The sequence below is a fragment of the Alexandromys fortis genome, unplaced genomic scaffold (genome assembly GCF_014885135.2).
Source record: "Alexandromys fortis isolate MF-2015 unplaced genomic scaffold, M_Fortis_MF-2015_v1.1 scaffold_6, whole genome shotgun sequence".
In the NCBI taxonomy this organism is placed as follows: Eukaryota; Metazoa; Chordata; class Mammalia; order Rodentia; family Cricetidae; genus Alexandromys; species Alexandromys fortis.
This window is the reverse complement of record NW_026067902.1, coordinates 11,702,120-11,721,602: the sequence shown is the minus strand read 5'-3', so window position 1 is coordinate 11,721,602 and position 19,483 is coordinate 11,702,120. Positions and strand designations below refer to the sequence as shown.

The 19,483-nt window shown below is 46.5% G+C and overlaps 1 protein-coding gene across 1 annotated transcript; it reads left to right on the top strand.

The window, feature by feature from the left end:
- Nucleotides 1–111: 111 nt before the first annotated feature.
- Nucleotides 112–18,512, top strand: Mrps5 (mitochondrial ribosomal protein S5). The gene is made up of 12 exons (XM_050134391.1): nt 112–376; nt 3,959–4,042; nt 4,858–4,995; nt 7,504–7,629; nt 8,736–8,969; nt 9,879–9,913; nt 11,139–11,229; nt 13,675–13,721; nt 14,464–14,521; nt 14,776–14,838; nt 15,856–15,992; nt 16,981–18,512. Exons 1-12 carry the CDS (start codon nt 319–321, stop codon nt 17,203–17,205), a joined length of 1,296 nt encoding a protein of 431 aa, XP_049990348.1. The 5' UTR covers nt 112–318; the 3' UTR covers nt 17,206–18,512.
- The last annotated feature ends 971 nt before the right edge of the window (nt 18,513–19,483 follow it).

The window sequence follows — 19,483 nt, the reverse complement described above, 5'->3', positions numbered from 1 at the left end:
AAGAGCTTTCCAAAGATTTGGCCATTACTTAGTATTACAAAATCCAGAGTTAGTCCCGCCCTCTCCCCCGCCCCTGCCTGGGGTCCTAGTGCGAGGACTCATGGGAAGCTGTTCGTGGCTGAGCCTGAATCAATTTTCCTTTTTCTTCCGTGTGGACAATTTCTCTACCTCCGTGTGCGCAGAACGGTGACCCCCGAATCTCAGCACCTCTCTTTGCGCCTAGGACGCACGTGTGACGAGGCGCGGTCACAGCCTGTTGTGGCAGGCAGTGGGGAAGGCGATCCCAGACCCAGACAGCGTCGTTGCTCCCGCTCCAGCATGGCGGCGGCTGTACGAGTTGCAGGCTGTTTCCCTGCACTGTGTAGTTTACCGGCAGGTGAGCGCTGGGACCTAGACTGCGAGGGCGTGCGAGCAGGGTGCTTTCTCTGGGGTGTGCGAGGTTCCTGGTCGAACGACGCGAGAAGTTGCTTGGCCCCCGATCCTCGTCTCTGATTCGGATCATTCAGGCTGTGTGACCTTGCGCGCCTTCTGCCCTCTCTGGGTCGCAGGGCTTGAGATTATAGGAAGCAACCTGCACTCAGCTTTCAGCCAGCAAAACCGCTCTGGCCCACTCGGTGATAAGGAACAGAAGTAGCAAGCATCACCTATGGTGCCGAGGGTGATGTCAATTCTGGCTTTGAGCCTGAGTGCGGCCCGCGGAGCTCAACCCTAAGGGATCGTTTTTTGCTGAGTCCCTTAGATTAGCCGTCAGTTTAGCATCTGGGCTGATCCGTTCGCTAGAATGTACTTTGGCTGTCACTGTGTTCCTCCAGCCCTGCACAGTCGCGTGTGGTTCTCTAGCATAGTGTTGGTCTGTAGGAATGGCTTCACGCTCGACAGTGTGCACTTTTGTTAAACTCAGGGTCCAGGTCCTGAAAGTCAAATTTGTTGCAATATTTGATCTGGAATCACTTGGTGGGGTGTGTGGCGTGAGCCTTCGCTTGTTTTGCCGGCTTTGAAACCATCTTTTTAAGACCTCTGTTGAATAGTGGGCTGTAGCCTTCCAGTCATCCGTGTGCCAGAAACGACCTTAAGCTATTTATGATTTTATCCCTCCATTTCCTCCTCCCCATGCCTCAATGATTTCGTTGTATCCTCATACCACCGCAGCCCCCCCGCCTGCCTTTTTGTTTCAGAAAGAGTCGCACTATGGTCTCCCACTTTATAAGCCTCCTGTCTCAGCTCCTAAACACTGTAATCACAGTTGTTTACTCTCAGAGTCTGCCTCGTTATTGTTGTTTTATAGAAGAGGAAGTTACAGCACACAGAGAAAAACTTACTTGCGGATTACTTACATCTTTGCACCCATGATGCCTTGCTGCAAATTCTCCATATCCCCTGTGTTACTTCTCTTTCTTTGGAGTAGCAGTTTTATCGACATAGATCCGTACCATAAAACTCACCCATCTGAAGTATACACCTCAGGGATTTTTTTCCCCAGGACACTACTTTTCAACTGTTGTGTCCGTCCCCTCCGTTCTCCTAGTAGGCCTCGACAGGAGGCAACCACTATCTGTCCATAGCTTGCCTGCTCTGGACACTTTTCATAAATAGATCCAAAACATATCTGGTCTCTGTGATTGGCGTCTTCCGTAAGTGCCTCGTTGTCAGGATTTATCCATACTGTGACACACCATGTTGCTTGTGACGTGGTAATACGCTTGTGTCAACACACCACATTTTGTCTATCCATTCATTGGTTGATGAACATTTGAGCTGTTTCCATCCTTGGCTGTCAGGACTGACTGATGTTGAAATCGCCGAGAGCTGGGCTTTTGTCTGTGCTCATATCCATCTTCTCGGGTACATTTCCTGAAAGTGGAATTGCTGGTTGAAGTAATAGCTTCATGTTTAGCTAAGGAACTACCATGTAGCTGTACCATGTTGACAGCCCCACCACAGCATCGAGGTTCCAGTTTCTGTTTGCCAGCACTTGTTATTATCTCTTCTATTCAGGTAGCCAAGCTAGTTGTGTATAATGAGCTTGGTTTTGTGTGCTTATTAACCATTTGTGCATGTTCTTGAAGAAATTTTTGTTCAAATATTTTTGTCTCGTGTGTGTGTGTGTGCATGTGTATACACACGTGTGTGTCCACATGTGTGTGCACACTTGTCCATTTTTCAGCTGGGTTTACTTTTCATCATTGAATTTAAAGATTTATTATATTTTATTACTATTGTGTTTTCTAGATACAGGTCTCTTGTCAGATATATAATATGCAAAAAATGTTTTTTGAGATAGGCTATCATTGTGTGTCCTGGCTAGCCTGGAATTGACTATGTAGACAAGGTTAGCACTGAATTCACAGAGGTCAGTCCCTTTCTGCTTCCAGACTGGATAAAAGATATGGTCCATGAAGAAACTTTTTTTTTTTTTTTTTTTTTGCGACAGGATTTCTCTGTATAGCCCTGACTGTTCTGGAACTTTGGAGACAAGGCTGACCTTGAATTTAAAGATCCACCCTCTGCCTCCTGAATGCTGGGATTAAAGGTGTGCACCACCACCACCCCATTAAGATCCATTTTTTAAATCTTATTTTTCATGTTAATTTTTAAGACTCCCCTCCCACAGATCTCACTGTGAATGTGGTCTAGCCTGAGACTCACAGTCTTTTCCTGCCTCTGCTTCTCAAATGCTGGAATCATAGGTTTGTACCTCTATCCCTGACACAGATAGTGTTCTTTGAAACACAAGTTTTTGATTTTGAAAACTCAGGTCCTCATGCCTGCTAGACAAGTGCTCTACTACTGAGCTGTTCCTGGCCATGAAAAACAGCACACCAGTTTGGAATTTTGATGGCCTCATTTGTCTGGGGTTTCCCCCTCCCCTTTGTGGTAGTGTGTGCTTTCGGTGTTATATCTAGGAAACCATTGCCAAACCCAAGGTTTTGAACATTTACCCCTGTGTTTTCTTTTAAGATTTTTAGTTTTGACTATTACCTTTAATCCTTTGGCCAATTTTAGGTTAGTTGCTATCTATAATATGAAGTGTAGCTTCAACTTCATTGGGGTGTTACTATCCCAGTGTCTCCATACATCAGTTTTCTCGCCAACGCTGTCAGAGTCTATTCTAGAGCACCAGACTAAGTGGAAAGTTGGTGGGCACCAGAGGGCAGGAGCCTCTCCCTCATACCTGAAAGGAGTTTTCTATTTTGAGGAATTTACTGTTTATCGTGTGACCGTGAGCCTGGAGAAGTAAGACTGTCAGAGCAGGGTCTGTTCCGAAGTGCAGATCCGGTGATGCCAAAGGGAGGGCATAGGAGAAGGGCAGTGTGGGACTGCAGTGGACGCCTGGGCCCTGTGGCCAGCCTGCAGGGTGTGCCGAGGGATTGGTTTACTCAGTTTTTTGACACAGGGTCTCATGTAGCCTAAGCTGGTCTTGAACTTGTGATGGAGCCAAAGCTGACCAGATCCTCCCCTCTCCCTTGAGTCCCGGGATCATAAGCATAAGCCATTGCTGCAGCTTGTGCTCAGGATTTTTGCTTTGTCTTATAGAGCAGGAGAGAGCCAAGGAAGACTGTGTCGGGGCTGTGACTGCCTAGGTCTGATACACTGGGAAGATGCCGAGTTAGAGATTTAGGGAAGCCTGGTAGGAGACAGGTTATCCTGTGGCCGAGTGACGAGGAGGCCTTAGCAAAGAAGGACCAGCAAGGAGAGCACAGGGCAGGCAACAGGTGGCATGACACTCAAGGAGATTTTGTAAGACTCTGAAACTGGGTGGGTTCGAGGATGAAGGATGAAGATGAGGTGCCATGTCAGCTACTTGGCAAGTGGTCATGGAGTCAGGAGATGGCTTGCTCTTAGTCTTAGTCCTTTCATTCTGTAGGTGTTAATATTCTATAGGCATTACTGCATAGAATGCTCCTTTTCATGTAGAAAAGTATCTTTAAACAAATTTACCCTGCACCCGCATTTACAGGTCACTTCCTGTTGAGGCAACTCTCTCTAAACACCTTCCCAGCAGCAGCTTCTGTTCTGGCAGCGAAGACAGCGCTCAGTCACGGTAAGAGTCTACCGTAGCTCTGTTCTTGTAAGGCTTATTGACTGTGGAGTAGTTTTGTGAGGGGGGTTTTGGGGGAGGGTGGCCGTTTAGGGGTGTAACCGAAGCTTTCCTGTCTAGTTCTACACGCTTCAGCTTTTGTCCCCAGAAGCAACTGCAGTTGCCGTTTCTTGTGTGGCCTCTGGGCTGTGTGCGGTACATTCACAGACACATGAAACAGGACACTCCGCATGCTCTGGTGGTTTGCTCTGTGGGACATTTGCAGATCATTGCCCACTCCCTGGCTGCACACGGCTGAGACACTGTTTCCCCACAGTAGGCTCTGCATTGGATCCTGCAGAGAACTGCCACACCCGCTGTGTGGAGGAGCCTCAGCTCCCGTGGAGGAAGAGTCATAGGTGGTTGGGAGGCATGAGAAATGGGTGCTAGGAACCAACCTGGGTTCTTTTCCAGAGCAGAGCAGAGCATGCTCTTAACTGTGAAGCCATTTCTCCAGCCCCAAAACATGACTTGCAAAATATTAGTGATTTGCACACTTTTAGAAATTGTGTGTGTGCGTGCGTGCATTTGGACACTCTCGTTCTACTGTGTGTGTGGAACTCAGAGGACAATTTGTAGGAGTTGGTTCTCTCCTTCTGCCACTTGTGTCCCTGGGGACAAATTCAGGTTGTCAGCCTGGCAGCAGGAGCCTTTGACTGCCGAGCCCTCTCAGCAGTCTTAGTCTTGATGAGCTATTATTCTGAGTATGATTATTTGGAGCTGGCAGTGTTTCTCTGCAGCCGTAGATCTAACCACAGTTGTGTTCTATCTGCCTGTAGGCGCTTTGTCACCCAGGGGAACAGAAACCAACCACTGTCTGGCCAGCTTGAGCCATGCGCTGCAGACACAGTGCTGTGTCTCCTCTCCCATCACCTGGACGGGCCAGCAGAGCAGGCCCTACAGCTTCTTCACCAAACGTACGTAGAATGATAGGCTTCTCCTTTTGTGGAACCAGAAAATAGAAGGCGTTTGTGCCTTCATTTTCCTTCTCTCATAAACAAACATTTTAGTGACTACTTTATAATGTCCTTTTAAAATAAAAGCATTCCTTGGTGTGTCCACTAGAATTACCTACATCTTATCAGTGGTACAATTGATAACAAACTTCCTTTGAAGGCTAGGGAGTTCAGCAGTAGGACATTGGTCTAGCAGATTTAAGGTCCTTCATTTGGGGCACCTGAGGTCTAAAAAGCATTGGATCATAGCCAAACACCCTGATGATTTAGAGCCATGTCAAGGGGGACAATGCGTTGGTGCTCTTTTTTGTGGCACCTCCTAGGCAGTCGACTGTGTCGAGATGAAGCTGGCTGTCTCCTTCCTAACTAATGGCTGTCAGAACCCACTGAAGCGGATGATGACTGCCAAGTTTCGTGCTTTCTCTGAGAAGCTTCCGGCCCACAGAAGTAGCTGCTGATGCTCTGGGCGAAGAGTGGAAGAGTTATGTGGTCCGAATCAGTGGTGGGAACGACAAACAAGGTTTTCCCATGAAGCAAGGTGTCTTGACCCACTGCAGAGTGTGCCTGCATTGAGTAAGGGACATTCTTGTTATAGACCAAGGAGAGCTGGAGAGAGGAAGCGCAAGTGTGTTTGAGGACATATTATGGATGCCAATCTGCGTGATTTCAGCTTGGTTATTGTTAAGAAAGGAGAGAAGGGTATTCCTGGACTGACCGAGACGCCTCTGCCCTGGCAGTTGGGACTCAGAAGAGCTCACAGGAAATGAAAGGAGTTCCCAGTATGTTGTCAGAAAGCTTAAGAAGGTAAGAAGTCCAGGGCCAAAGCTCCCAAGATTGAACGTCTTGTTACTCTACATGTCCTGCAACGCAAACACCAACATGCTGCTCTGAAGAGACAGCACACAAGGAACAATGAGGAGGAGGCTGCAAAATATGCTAAACCTTTGACCAAGAGAATGAAGGGAGCCAAAGAAAAATGCCCTAGACAGAGTGTCGGGAGATGTAGGCTGTCCTCACTGAGAGCTTCTACTTCTGAGTCCTGTCAAAATGAGTAACAAGTAAGTGATCAGACTTTTAGTCCCAAAACAACAACAACAAAACCCAACTCTTTGGCTCCTTTTAGTTGTGTCTTTAGCTGAGGAGAGAGAGAAATCAGAGAAAGGTAATTTTTAATAACATTATTTTATGGATAGTGCTCCTATTTGTGATATCACTGGAACTCACCTAGAAGGCTAGGCTGGCCAGCAGGCCTCAGGGAGCCACCTTGTCTGCTCTCCAATGCTGGGATCACAAGCACATGCTACTGTGGCTGTCTGTTTTTATGTGGATTCTGGGCTCAGATTCACGTCCTCCTACTTGCAAGGCAAGCACTTCACCTACTGAGCCAGCTTTCCAGCCCGGGCTTCAATTTTTAAGTTCATAATGGAATAAAATCTAGTTACAAAATAGTTGGTGAACTTGGAAAGGTGAAATTTAAATACCAATAAAATGCAGTAAGGATGAACCTAAAGAATTTAGGCATTTTACAAAGTATTGATTAGATGCAGGATAGAAACAGATATTGGGACTCTAGAAATTGACTAATAGAAATAACTCAGCAGTGCTAGAGTATGCATGTACTAAAAGACTTATGTGACTTAAAATAGTCAATTACAAACACACACATGGGGATTAGCTATGAAAACTGGAATATCCGATCTTTTATATGCAGTTTGAAAGAAGCGGATGCTGGGCGTTGGTAGAAGAGTAGAACAAACCACCTAACTGGGGTGTAGATTCCTGTGTGTAAGAAAGTGTCCTAGTTAGCGTTACTTGTCAATTTGACACAGCCCAGGTCAACTGGGAGGAAAACCTCAAAGTCAGATGGGCCTGTGGGCATGTCTGTGGGGAACTGTCTTGATTGTTAACTGATGTAAGGGCCCAGCCCAATGGGAGGCACCAGCCCTAGGTGGGTGGTCCTGGACTATGTCAGAAAGCAAACTGAGCGCAAGCCTGCCGGCCAGCCAGCTGGCCAGCAGCATTCCTCCATGGTTTCTGGTTCAAGTTCTTGCTTCCGTCCCCGTGAGCCGCACAGCCATGCCCCTCTCCTAACCTGTTCTTGGTCAGAGTGGTTTATCAGCAGTGGAGATGAAACTAGGAAGAAGGATCGTTATTGATGACTCCAGTGATTGTTGTGGGGGCAAGAGAACAGGGAAGCATCCCAAGCCGTAGCTGATCAAGCATCAGGCAAATAAGCCTGCTGGTAAGGGGCTCAAGTGTCTCTGTCTTTTGTGAGAATAATAGCAATGTCTCCTCTTGGGCTTTCCAAATGTAACTGTGTGGTACCCAAAGAGTGGCCTTGTTGTCCTTCTAGTGTCACGGCAAGGGTGTACGTGAAGTGACTTCTTCTGGCCTTTTTCATTTAACAGGAGGCCACAGATCATTGCTTGAAAATGCACATTTAAAACAGCAAATCCTGTCTCATTGCAGTGACCGCAGATGAACTCTGGAAGGGTGCCTTAGCAGAGACTGGCGCCGGAGCAAGAAAAGGAAGAGGCAAAAGGACAAAGAGGAAGAGGAGAAAGGATTTGAACAGGGGCCAGATCATTGGGGAAGGTAAACTTACATTTAAAGCTTCTGATCTCCTGTTTTGTGTATCCCAGGCTAGCCTCAAACTCCTGCCTTAGCCTCCTTGGAACTAGGACTATAGGCATGTGCCAGAGCTCCCAGCTGATGTGCTGGTCACACGTATATCTTGTCAGTTAAAAAATGAAAAGCAAGGATTGTAGAGAACACTGACATCCCCTTTCAGTTGTCTGTAGTCCTGTTGCCTCCCCCGTCTCATTTTGTTAAATTTCCTTTAGTATTTTTAATGCTTTTATATAAAAGCCTTTCTAAAGATAATTTAATTATGCCATGTGTTGTGTGCAGTGTGATGGTGGGTTAATTGTCACCTTGGTGTACTCTGGGAAGAGTCTCAGTGAGGGCTATCTAGGTCAAGTTGATCTGTGGGCATGTTTGTGGGGTGCTGTCTTTGATTCTGTCAGTCGGTGTGGAAGACCCAGTCTAAAAGCAGGGGGTTCGGGTCTTGGGCTTATCAAAAAAAGAGAAAGTGAGCCGAGCGAGTACTGGCAAGTGTGTGTGCATTCCTTCTCTCTGTCTGCTCTTGGTGCGACTGTGGATGCGACTAGCTGCCTCCTTGACTGTCTGTAGAGATGGATGGGGACCTGGAATCGGGAGTTAACCCCTCTTCTAAGTCGCTTTCGTCAGAGGATTTTCTCGTAGTAGGAAAGGAAACTAGGATGTGCTGTCTTGAAATTGACTTGTTCTGATCAGTAGTAGGTTTTGGAGCAGTCCACATTAGACCTTAGAAAGTGACTTTGTCTTTGGATTTCATGCAGAATATCCCACACCAATTGTGCCATTTGGCCTGAACACTTTGATTATGAAGGTTTTGCTTTTGCAATAATGTTTCAGTGGCTGTGCTTGTCCAGGCCCGCATGTGCCTTGTCCTGATACGAGAATCTTTCTCTGCGTAGTATGGATTGCAATGGTTTAGTGACATACATGTACAATTTTGATAGCACAAAGTGGCCTGCTGACCAGCCCTGCTACTTGAGCGCTACCAGCTCTGGGTTATCTCTTTATACCGTGCCTGCCATTTTGATACTGGAAAAATGAACCTTTGAACTCTTTATTTATGAACATTTTTAAATCTTCAGGACGTTCTGGTTTCCTGTGGCCTGGTCTGAATGTCCCTCTTATAAAGAGTGGAGTAGTCCAGACCATTGGTCAGAGAAGCAGACAAGAGCAGGAGAAGGTGGAGGCCAACATGACCCAGCAGAGAGAAGACTGGGAACGGAGGAGGAAGGTCAAAGTTAAACGGGAGCGCGGATGGAGTGGAAACACATGGGGAGGTGTCAGTATTGGCCCCCCAGACCCGGGACCCAATGGAGGTAGCCACGTTCCCACCTTACTCACCTTGGTGACAGTGTTTTTTTTTTTTTTTTTTTTTTTTCCTTGCCTGTTGAGGTTTTTGCTTTTTCCTGAGAAGAGTTTGAGCATCCTTGAGTAACTTACCACATTTATCCAAACTATATCATAGGGAACATAGCCAAGAGCATGGCTAGAAATTCTCATCATAAGTTAAGCTCGTTCAGTAACCCTATTAAACGCAATGGTTTATTTAAAAAAGGAAAACAAAAGACATGAAAATCGGAGAGAGATGTGTGGGAAGAAGGACGAGTGGGCGGGGAGAAGAGAGGAGGACGAGGGTGATTCTAATCAGAGTACTTTACACACATGTAAAAGTGTCAACAAATGAAGGATTATTTTAGAAAGCTAAAGACAGTATGACAAGTAAAGTGTCAGAGCACCACGTGACCAGGAGGCCTTGGTAGGACTTGGTAGGACTGGAGGCCACAGGTGTTGAGTGGCTAGGTACTGTGCCTTGACCAGTCCAGCCATGCCCAGGAGTCAGGTGTGGCCAGCGAGCTGCACTGATTCAGGGAAGGGAGTGTGGAAAGTGATGGCTTTGGTGTCTTAACGCAAATGGTGATCAAAGGTCTGGAGGGCCTTAGAGCTGATGAGGCAGAGCCCTGTGGATTGGCAGAGGGTGATCCAAGCTCATGAATTCAGAGACAGGGCCGTCTATTGAGAATGGGACCAGGATGTGGCCTTGAGAGGGGTACCTGAGGACCTGAGACTTTTTATAGCTGTGTGGTAGGATGCTTGCCTAATTAATACTAATAAATAATGCTGATTAATACCCCCACCAAAGAAAAATATCTGTGATGGTGCCAAAATACTTCCCTGCATTAATACTACAGAGTCCTTTATCTATATACTCTTTCTTTCTTCTGTAGAAACATACGAAGACTTTGACACCAGGGTTCTTGAGGTAGGCACATGGACTTAAGTACCCTACCTTGCCTCTGGAGAGTTGGGATGTGGAGTGGGCCTGGGGCAGAAGGGGCTAAGGGGAAAGCTTTCGGTGGTGGAGACTCAGACACAGGCTGATCTGGACGTCTGGGTGAGGCAGTCTCGTGACAAGGTGACTTCGTGGTGGTTCAGTAGTAGACTCGGAGCTTATGTGTACTTCCCTCCATCCCAAAGCTCAAGAAGGGTTAGCAGTTTATCACTGAGTTGAAGACTAGCTGTATCCAGTGCTCAGTTGCAGAGGCACAGGTGAGGGGAACAGAGTCACTGGGAGAAGGCTGGGCAGTGAGCTCTTCCCAGCGCTTGAAACTGAATCCCTGATGAAATGAACTTCACTCACTTCTGGAGCGTTCTGAGATGGGCCTCGTCATGGTCTGGCGCTGTACCTTAGCTCATTAGCTTGGGAGGCAGTCACTGCGCCGGAGCCGCCCTGAGAATGCACATGGCATCTTCGCCAGTCAGAGCACGGTGTAAAGGAAGTCCGTCGGAATTTCTGTTGTCCAAGATTATAGATTTTGAAAGCTAATGTCTATTATGTTCATTATCCACAGAGTAGGCGCAACCTCCCTTTTCCTTTAATGGCACTCTATGGTAAAGGGGCGCCATGTGCTCAGGTGTAGCTGCCCTGTAAGTGGTTGTAGATAGCGGTCTCATAGTTCGTGGCCTTTAAATGAACCAGGTCAGACCAAACAGACCAACCACCATAGCATGGAGTTCACCATAAGCAGGCATTTCCAATTTTCTGCTTCCCATTAAGCCTAATCCATAACTATCCAGCAGCCCAGTCCTATGGGGTTATTTCACTGTGTGTAGGTGAGCATTTCTGTCTGGGCTCTCTCTGATACTCACTGCTGAGCCATTCTGGTTTAATCCTGAGTGTTTTTCTTTCCTGTGGCTCATTCACTAAGGTAGGCCGTTTTGAGTTGTGAAAGTTTCAGATTCCTTTAAATATCTTAGTTGAATCTTCCATTAAACCTGTGAGACAGGAAGAGAAAGTCTTACTTCCGTTCTCTTCCTGAGGAGATGGTGGAGGGCAGGCAGCTCTGTGAGCCTTTGTTCGGAGAAAGTCTGTTTGTCTTGTCGCACTGGAAGATGCAGTGCCCATATATCATGAGTGAGTGTGACGCATGGCTCGTCTCCTTCAGACTTTTCCCAAGGTATTATTGAGGAGACATTTTGTCTTTTAGGTGAGAAATGTTTTCAATATGACAGCAAAAGAGGGAAGAAAGAAGTCGGTCCGTGTGCTGGTTGCTGTGGGGAATGGAAATGGGGCCGCAGGTGAGTTGGGTGGTATTGCCCGGGGGGGTGGGGGGATGGCAGTGGTAGAAGTTGGGCGAGGCCTGAGAGTCCATGTTGCTCCTCTGATCTTCCTACTGGTTAAACCTTTTAGTGGTTTGGGCTCACAGACCCAAATTTTCACTGTGTAACAAAGCCCAGTAAGTGTAGCTTGTTACATCTTTGCTAGCGTAGGCATGGGGACTGCTTGCAGGGAGGTTTCTTTTGTGGTAAGAAGAACCGCCAGATGGCCTCCCATCATACCCCTGCCCTCATATGATCTCGCTTCTGTGAGTGACAGCATGGTGTGTGGATTATATCTCTTAGTTTTTATTTGTATCTCTTTCATAAGGTGTGTGGGCAAATTTTAGATGTTTATTGACCATGCCATTTTCTTTTTGAACTTTATCGGTTCATGTCTTTGGCCTAATTTTTTAGGGTGGTGGTGGTTTTCCTCACTGATTAGTATAAGATATTTATAAGTTGAAGGCACATCAGCCCGTTGTCTTTCCGATGTTTTGACTTAGTTTTAATTCATTTCTGCACAGTGTTAAATCCAGAGACTTTGTAAGCTTTTGTATAGCAAATCTGTCACTTAGCTCACGTCCAGTTTGTGCTTTGCTTAAAGAGTCTCTGTTTGAAGATAATAAATAAGTCCAGTCATATTTTCCTCTGGGATATCCATGGTCTTGTTTGTTTCATTTTTCTGAAAGTTAGAATTCACATTTCTTTGTCCCAGGTCTCAGGTGTTTTGCGTGTCTCATGTCTTATAGATGATGCTTCCCTTTGTATGACTTACAAAATAAATCTTGGTATTTAATAATTGGCAGTGGCAGTAGATGTCAGGGGCTTCCCCAGAGCCTCTGAAAACCTTTCTTAGGATAATCACAGGTTGAAGGACCACTGATCTTGTCTCCTGCTAACTTAAGCCCAGATTCTGCCTGACTGCCCCGGTGAAAGCGCTTGTCACTCTGCGGCAGTGCTTTCCGCCACTGCTTACATTGGTTTTTAAAGACGACTCTTTCTTATTTTACTTTTTAAAAAAGAAAACAAACTATATTTTCATTTTACATACCAATCCCAGTTTTCACTCTCTCCCCTCCTTCCATTCCTTCCACCTCCCCACCACCACCACACTCCCCATCCACTCCTCAGAGAGGGTGAGGCACATTGCTTTGGGGAAGGCCCAAGGCCCTCCCTACTATGTCTAGGCTGAATAAGGTATCCAAACAAAGAGAATGGGTTCCCAAAAAGTCAGTACAAGCAGTAGAGATAAATTCGTGCCACTGCCAGTGGCCCCGCAGTCTGCCCCAGCCATACAATTGTCACCCACATTCAGAGGGTCTAGTTTGGGCCTATGCTGGTTCCCTTGCTGCCAGGCTGGAGTTGGCTCAGGTAAACTGTTTCAGTGGGTGTCTCCATCATGGTCTTGAGCTCTTTGCTCATATTCTCACCCCTCCCACTCTTCAACTGGACTTTGGGAGCTCAGCCCAGTGCTCCACTGCGGGTCTCTGCCACTGTTTCCATCAGTTGCTGGATGAAGGTTCCATGGTGACATTCAAGATAGTCATCAGTCTGACTATAGGGCAAAGCCAGTTCAGGTGCCCTCTCCTCTATTGCTTAGGATCTTAGCTGGGGTCATCCTTGTGGATTCCTGGGAATTTCTCTAGTTCCAGGTTTCTTGCTAGCCCCATAATGGCTCCCTCAGTCAAAATATCTCTTTCCTTGCCCTCATCTCTGTCCTTCCTCCATCATAACTATCCCATGACACAATGGGAGCATGTCTGACTCCTGATGCTGTTTTCTTTAATCTGTTTCCAAAGGTGTTCAAAATCATTTGCCTATTAACTTAGAACATACTTAATTTTAAAACCTGAGTGAAGAGGCTGGGCAGATAGCTCAGGGGTTAAGAGCACTTGCTGCTCTTTCAGAAGACTACCCACATGGCAACTCCCAACCATCGATAATTCTAGTTCCAGGGGTTCTGACTCCTCTTTTCATCTCCTTGGACTCCTGCATACATGTAGTACACAGACTTATACTCATGTACATATAAATAAATAGCCCAGAGCCACCCAGCACTTGAGAGGCAGAGGCAGACAGCTCTCTGAGTTCGAGGCCAGCCTTGTCCACAGAGTGAGTTCTAGGATAGCCAGGGCTACACAGAGAAACCCTGTCTCAAAAAAGCAAAATAAGTAAATAAATGAATAACCCAAGGCCACTTCATTTCAATAAAGATTTATTAAAGGCAATGCAGTAATTTAATGTTGAACTTCATGAGTATACTCAAAACTAAAATGTCCAAATCAGACAGGCAAAGCCCTGTGCTTTTTCTGCGGGTGGTGGGAAGATGAAGGATTTGGAAACGCTGTAGGAGCCAGCACTGGGGATGTGGTGGTAAGCAAGTTGTGTACGAACTGTTTCCACATCTTGCTTTTCCTTTGAAAGGTTTTGCTATTGGGAAAGCCGCTGACCGGGCAGATGCTTTCAGAAAGGTAAGTGCTCTCTGTCTGTTTGCAGCCGGGTCTGTGTGACTGCAGCTCCGGCCCTCCTACCTCTGCCTCCAGAGTATCAGATGGTTTCCTTTTTTCATATTTAGGAAGAGATAAGGAACTATGTGTTAGGTAACCTGGAAACTATAAGAAAATAATAATTTGTTCTAGAACTTTCTCACTGTCAAAGTTGCTTATCTTGAGAGAAGCCGTTTCTCTTACAGACTTGTGGTTGCTGTCCATGATGAGCCTGCCTTGGGGGCTTGTTACCAATAGGCAGCTCAGAGCAGCTCAGGAAGGTTCCTGAGTGGAACAGTGAGATTGTGCTTGTGGAGCTTTGGCCTTTTGCTTTTCTTAAATACTAAAATTTTTGTATAGGTGGAAATGCTTGTAATAAAATATTTTTATAAAAGGTAGTTTTGAGTTCCAATAAGAAGCCAGACATGGTGGTATACCTCTGTAATCTCAGCACATGGGAGGCTAAGACAGGAGGATTTAGAATTTGAGGCCAGCCTGGGGTACATAGCAAAGCCCTGACTCAAAGAGTGAGCCAACACAACAACAAAAACAGAGTCTCTCTAAATAACCCTGGCTGTCCTGGAACTCACTGTGTAGATGAGGCTGGCCTTGAATTCACAGAGATCTGACTGATTCTGCCTCCTACATGCTGGGATTAAAGGTGTGTGACACCATGCTCATCTAGACAACAAAATATTTAACAAATATTGTCCTTCCTCTTTTTTAGGCAAAGAACAGAGCAATTCATTATTTGCATTATATAGAACTGTATGAAGGCCATACAAGTGAGTGGGGCATTTCTTCCGATGTCTGCAGCAATGGATGCTACCAACTGTGTGTGGCAAGATACTGTTGTGTTTCTCTATCGTCCTGTTCTTACAAATGCATGAATGTGGGAACAGATCTAACCCAGAGACCAGCATGTGCCCATCCCTGGCACTGTGTGCTGCTGGTCAGGGCAGGATGCTTGCTTGGTGATGCTGCAGAGCTGTTCAAGCACCTCACCCAACCCTTCTTGTGTCTATGCTTTTTCCTCCAGTATTCCATGATATTTCCTTAAGATTTAAAAGGACGCAGATCAGGATGAAGAAACAACCCAGAGGTAATGAACTCTCACCGTTGGTTGAAGATAAAGAGAGAAACCACGGCAGCCCTGGCTTCTGCTCTTTTGTTCACCTTTCCTGATTGATGGAGGCATTCTCAGCTGACGTCCCTCCCATCTGCTGACTCTAGCTTGTGTCAAGTTGACACATAGCCAGCTGGGATAACATAGTGAATATGTCTGCAGCTTCACTCCACACTGAGTGCCCATCTTCTGTGAGGGCTCCCTACTGAAGCACCGGGCATGCAGAAATGGCTCTTCCTGCCTCTCAGAGAAGCGGGCAGTGTTTGCCTGGGGCTGTGATAGTCATTCCCCATGCTCTGCGGGTGTGGATTCTGACACATTCTTTCTCATCTCACCTGTGATTCTACAGTGAAAAATGGTCTCATCAGACCCCAGTTATAGAAATCTCAAAACTTTGGGGCTGAGAAGTTCAAATTTTATATCAAAGCTTCAACTACAATTCTTCTAAAGCTGTGGTATGAAACAACATCACCCACACACACACAAACAAACACAACCCTCACACCAGTGTGCCAATGCATCAGAACTTCTCTTCTCCCCAGCTTTATTAATCACCCAGATACCTGTTTAGACCTGGACAAGGGTCAGACCCGTTTGTTCCACAGAACGGCTATTGGCCAGGAGATGATTGTGTAGTTGATCTGTGGCAGTGGAGATACTCAAATCAAAAACACACCACGTTTTCTATGAAAAAGGAATGTGATGTGAAGTTTCTCACTTCATATTGTATGCAGTACATTTTGAAATGGTAATATTTGGACCTGTTTCTTTAAAGAAATACATTGCTAAAATGCATTGTGCATTATATGTATTAAAACAACTTGAAATTCATCTGTGAGAAAACTTTAAATCACATGGCTTCTGTTTGTGGCTTGCATTGCCTTTGGGGGTGGTGGTTGTTGGTTTCGACACATTTATTCCCTAAATGCAAAGGTAGTGCCATATGAATGCCAACAGAGTGAATAACAGAGTTGTTGGTTGATCTTTTTCCAGGTTATGGCCTCCGCTGCCACAGAGCCATTATCACCATCTGCCGCCTCATTGGCATCAAGGACATGTATGCGAGGGTCACGGGGTCTAAGAACATGACCAACCTCACCCGGGGCCTCTTCCATGGGCTTGCTCGCCAGGTAACCTGGGTGGAAAGGCAGAAAGAAGCACTGGTTTGTGTTCCAGACTGTGCCGTTGTGGTTTCTCCTCAGTCCATCTTCACGTGGAGCCTAGGCCAGGTGCCAGGCCCAGTTAGACAGCTCAGGGCTCTCACCTCCAGGATATAGAACCTTGTGGCCGTAGTTCCAACAGCTCAGATCAGTGTAAACGCTGTGGGTAACATGAAGACTGATTGGGCTCTCCTGAATGGAGGGGCCCTGGGTGCTTCACCAAGTCCAACAAATAGGACTAAACTAGCAAATGGATTTTCTTTCTCCTTTTTTTTGGGGGGGGGGGTGTTTTGTTTTGTTTTTCAAGGCAGGGTTTCTGTGTGGCCCTGGCTGTCCTGGAACTCTATAGACCAGGCTGGCCTTGAACTCACAGAACTCACTACCTCTGCCTGGTATTAAAAGCATATGCCACCAATGCCCAGCTGGACTTGCTTTTTTATTTTGGCATTTCATATACTGAAGGAGCTAGACCAAGCATGTTTTAATGATAGAACAATATAATTACTGAGTTTCTAAAACACTGAGGCTTAAACTTGAAGACATCAATAAGGCATTTGTTTAAAAGTTATTTCAGTGGATTGACTGTCTGATGTAGCCATGGAAGCAGAGTGGCATGTCCTCCTCTGAGGTGGGAACCCCGAGTTGCTGTCTAGTGGGGTCTGGCTCGTCCCTGTGGAGGGGAAGATTTGTGACTTTGAGGCTCTCTTAGGAGCCCTGTGACCTTGGTCGACAGTTCTTCCTCCATCTGATTTTGGTGTGGGTTGTGGGCTAAGGTAAATCTTTGTGGACGCATCATCCCAGTCTAGCCACACACATTACCCAAATCAAGTGAAATAGCTGCTTCCCCAAGCTGTCGAGGGTCTCCATGCTCACTTCCCTCTGGTGACAGACGCCCTGCTCCTCTAAGTGACAAGTGTTCTTCACAGACCTGATCCGTTCTCCGCTTGCTCTTTTCCAGGAAACCCACCAACATCTGGCTGATAAGAAGGGTCTCCACGTGGTGGAGTTCCGGGAGGAGTGTGGCCCTCTGCCTATTGTGGTGGCCTCCCCACAGGGGGCCTTGAGTAAGGAGCCAGAGCCCGAGCCTGAGGTCCCTGACACCAAATTGGACTGGCAAGAAGTAAAGGCCATGCAGGGAATGCAGCGCTCAGTGTGGTCTGGGCTAAAAAGGTCTGCCACCTGAAAGTCCCCAGCCTGTCCAGCAGTGCCCGGGGCTGGCCAGCGCCTGAACAGACTCTATCCTACCCCTGATGGGCTGCCTTTTCTTCTTCTTCTTCTTCTTCTACTTCTTTTTTTTTTTTTTTTTTTTAAAGGAAAGTCCTACCTTCTTTGTTTTCAAATAAATAATTGTAGATTTTATTTATTGAGCACATGGTATATAGCAGTCAGTGTGATGAGACTGTTATGGGCAAATATCAGGAGCAACTCATTCATTTAAACTAGTAAGTGTGAGTGAGATGGGAGACAGCCAGAAGACCCAGGCAGTAGTAATGTGCACAGCGGTCATCACTGTGATAATTATAGGTGATTATATACCGAGTCATCCAAAAGTGAAGGTTTTCTTTGAGGACTTCCCCTCAATCTTTGGTCTTTAGCAGTTTCACTGTGATGTGCCTGGCTGTGGGGGGTCTTTGGATGCTATTTCTGCTTGGTGATCTCTGAACTTTCTGGACCTTTGATGTCCAATAGTAACTGGGAGAAAATGTTGCCACCTCAAGGATCCCATTAGTTTTCTTACACCCTTTTTTTCTTGTTTTATAGTTCTTAGATTCATCCTTCCCTCCTCTTTCCTGCTTTGTAAGTTTCTCTTGATGTGTCCTCCATGTTTGGTCCAGCAATAAGCCCATTTAAAGATGCTCTCTGTTTCTCTTGCAGCATTTTGGGTGTTATGGTTTGTTTGTTCATTCATATTCTGAGACAGGGTGCAATGGTTATAATGAGAATAGTTCCCATAGGCTCATATGTTTGAGTGCTTAGTCCCCTTAGTGGAACTATTTGGGAAGGATTAGGAAGTGTGACCTTGTTGGAAGAGGTGTATCACTGGGGTGGGCTTTGAGGTTTCAAGAACCCATACCAGGCCCCGCTTTTATCTCTGATGCCTGTGGGTTAGGATGTAAGCTTTCAGCCCCATGCCTGCCTGCTGAATGCCATGCTTCCCACCATGGTGATAATGAACTAACCCTTGGAAACTAACCAGTCCCATAATTAAATGGTTTGTTTGTTTGTTCTTGGTCATGGTGTCTCTTCACAGCCATAGGACAGTAACTGAGACACGGGATCTCATGTACTCCAGGTTGGCCTCTTGACTCTCTCCATGTGGCCAGAGCTGGCATGATCTTCCTGCTAAGTGTTGTCATTTTTCCAAAGCACTGACAACTGTATTGGCATTGGGTAAAAACTATTTAAGTAAAAATTGTTTTGACATTTAATTGTTCCCAGTGACTTGGTATTAAAATGAAAAGAGAAATAAAAGTTTGTCTTGAGAGTTAGGCCTTGTCACTGAGCAAGCTGTATCTCAAAGAGCACCTTTCCCTTCTCCCATCGGAAGCATGGTGAACCTGCTGGGGGCCCTGTGACTAGTTCCCTGGAGTTTGACGTCTGGCTTATCAGCACAGCCTCCAGCAACCCATCAGCTGAGGCGGCAGGAGCAGAGCAGCGTCTAGCAGGAGTAGGGTTTCCCCTGCTCTGGCAGGTTTCCTGCGGGTGTGGTGGGGAGTGCATGTCATGGGAGCATCTTCTCTGGGAGCCAGACTCTGAAATTTTTAGGTTTCCTCTGAAAAGAACAGCTGGGAACTGCTCCCACCCCAGGTGGGAGTCAGGAAAAAGGCAGTGGGCCCTGTTACTAGAACCTGGCGGATTCCTGGCGTGTGCATGTGGAATGTAATATGGGACCATTGAGAGCTGTCAAAGCAAAGGCGAACCTGAGAATGTCCTCAATGAGAGAGCCTTCTCCTCTCTCCTCCTCCTCTCTGTGGTGCATGGGAAATGGCTGAAAAGTGCAGGGTTTGTGGGTGTTCAATGCAGCCTGCAGTGTTGGGTGGGAGTTTTTGCATGGGTTCTGTGCCAGTTGACCTTCATTCACTGGGAGTAGACGTAGAGGCCTTCTTTGGTAGGGTGGGTCCAATCCAATATGGCTGCAAGCTGTCAAAGGGCAGCTCTGAAAGCTGGGCGTTTGTGGTTGTGAATTACGGTCTGATTGCCTGAGCACCTGGGTGCCCATCCCTGGGCAGTTGAGCTCAGACAGATGTTGGGGACCCTAGCCAGCTAGGGTCAGCACTGTGATGGGATGGGGTTGGGGGTGGGGTCAGCACGTGATGGGGCGCTCTTCCCCCTGTTATTTACACTTCATTTTTTTTAAGTTAGTTACAGCCACCAGAGGGCAGAGAGTTCCTCAAATAGTTCAGTTCCCTTTTGAAATTTTACCCACGTTTCTGTGCCCTGCCACTGGCAAGCGTAGTTAG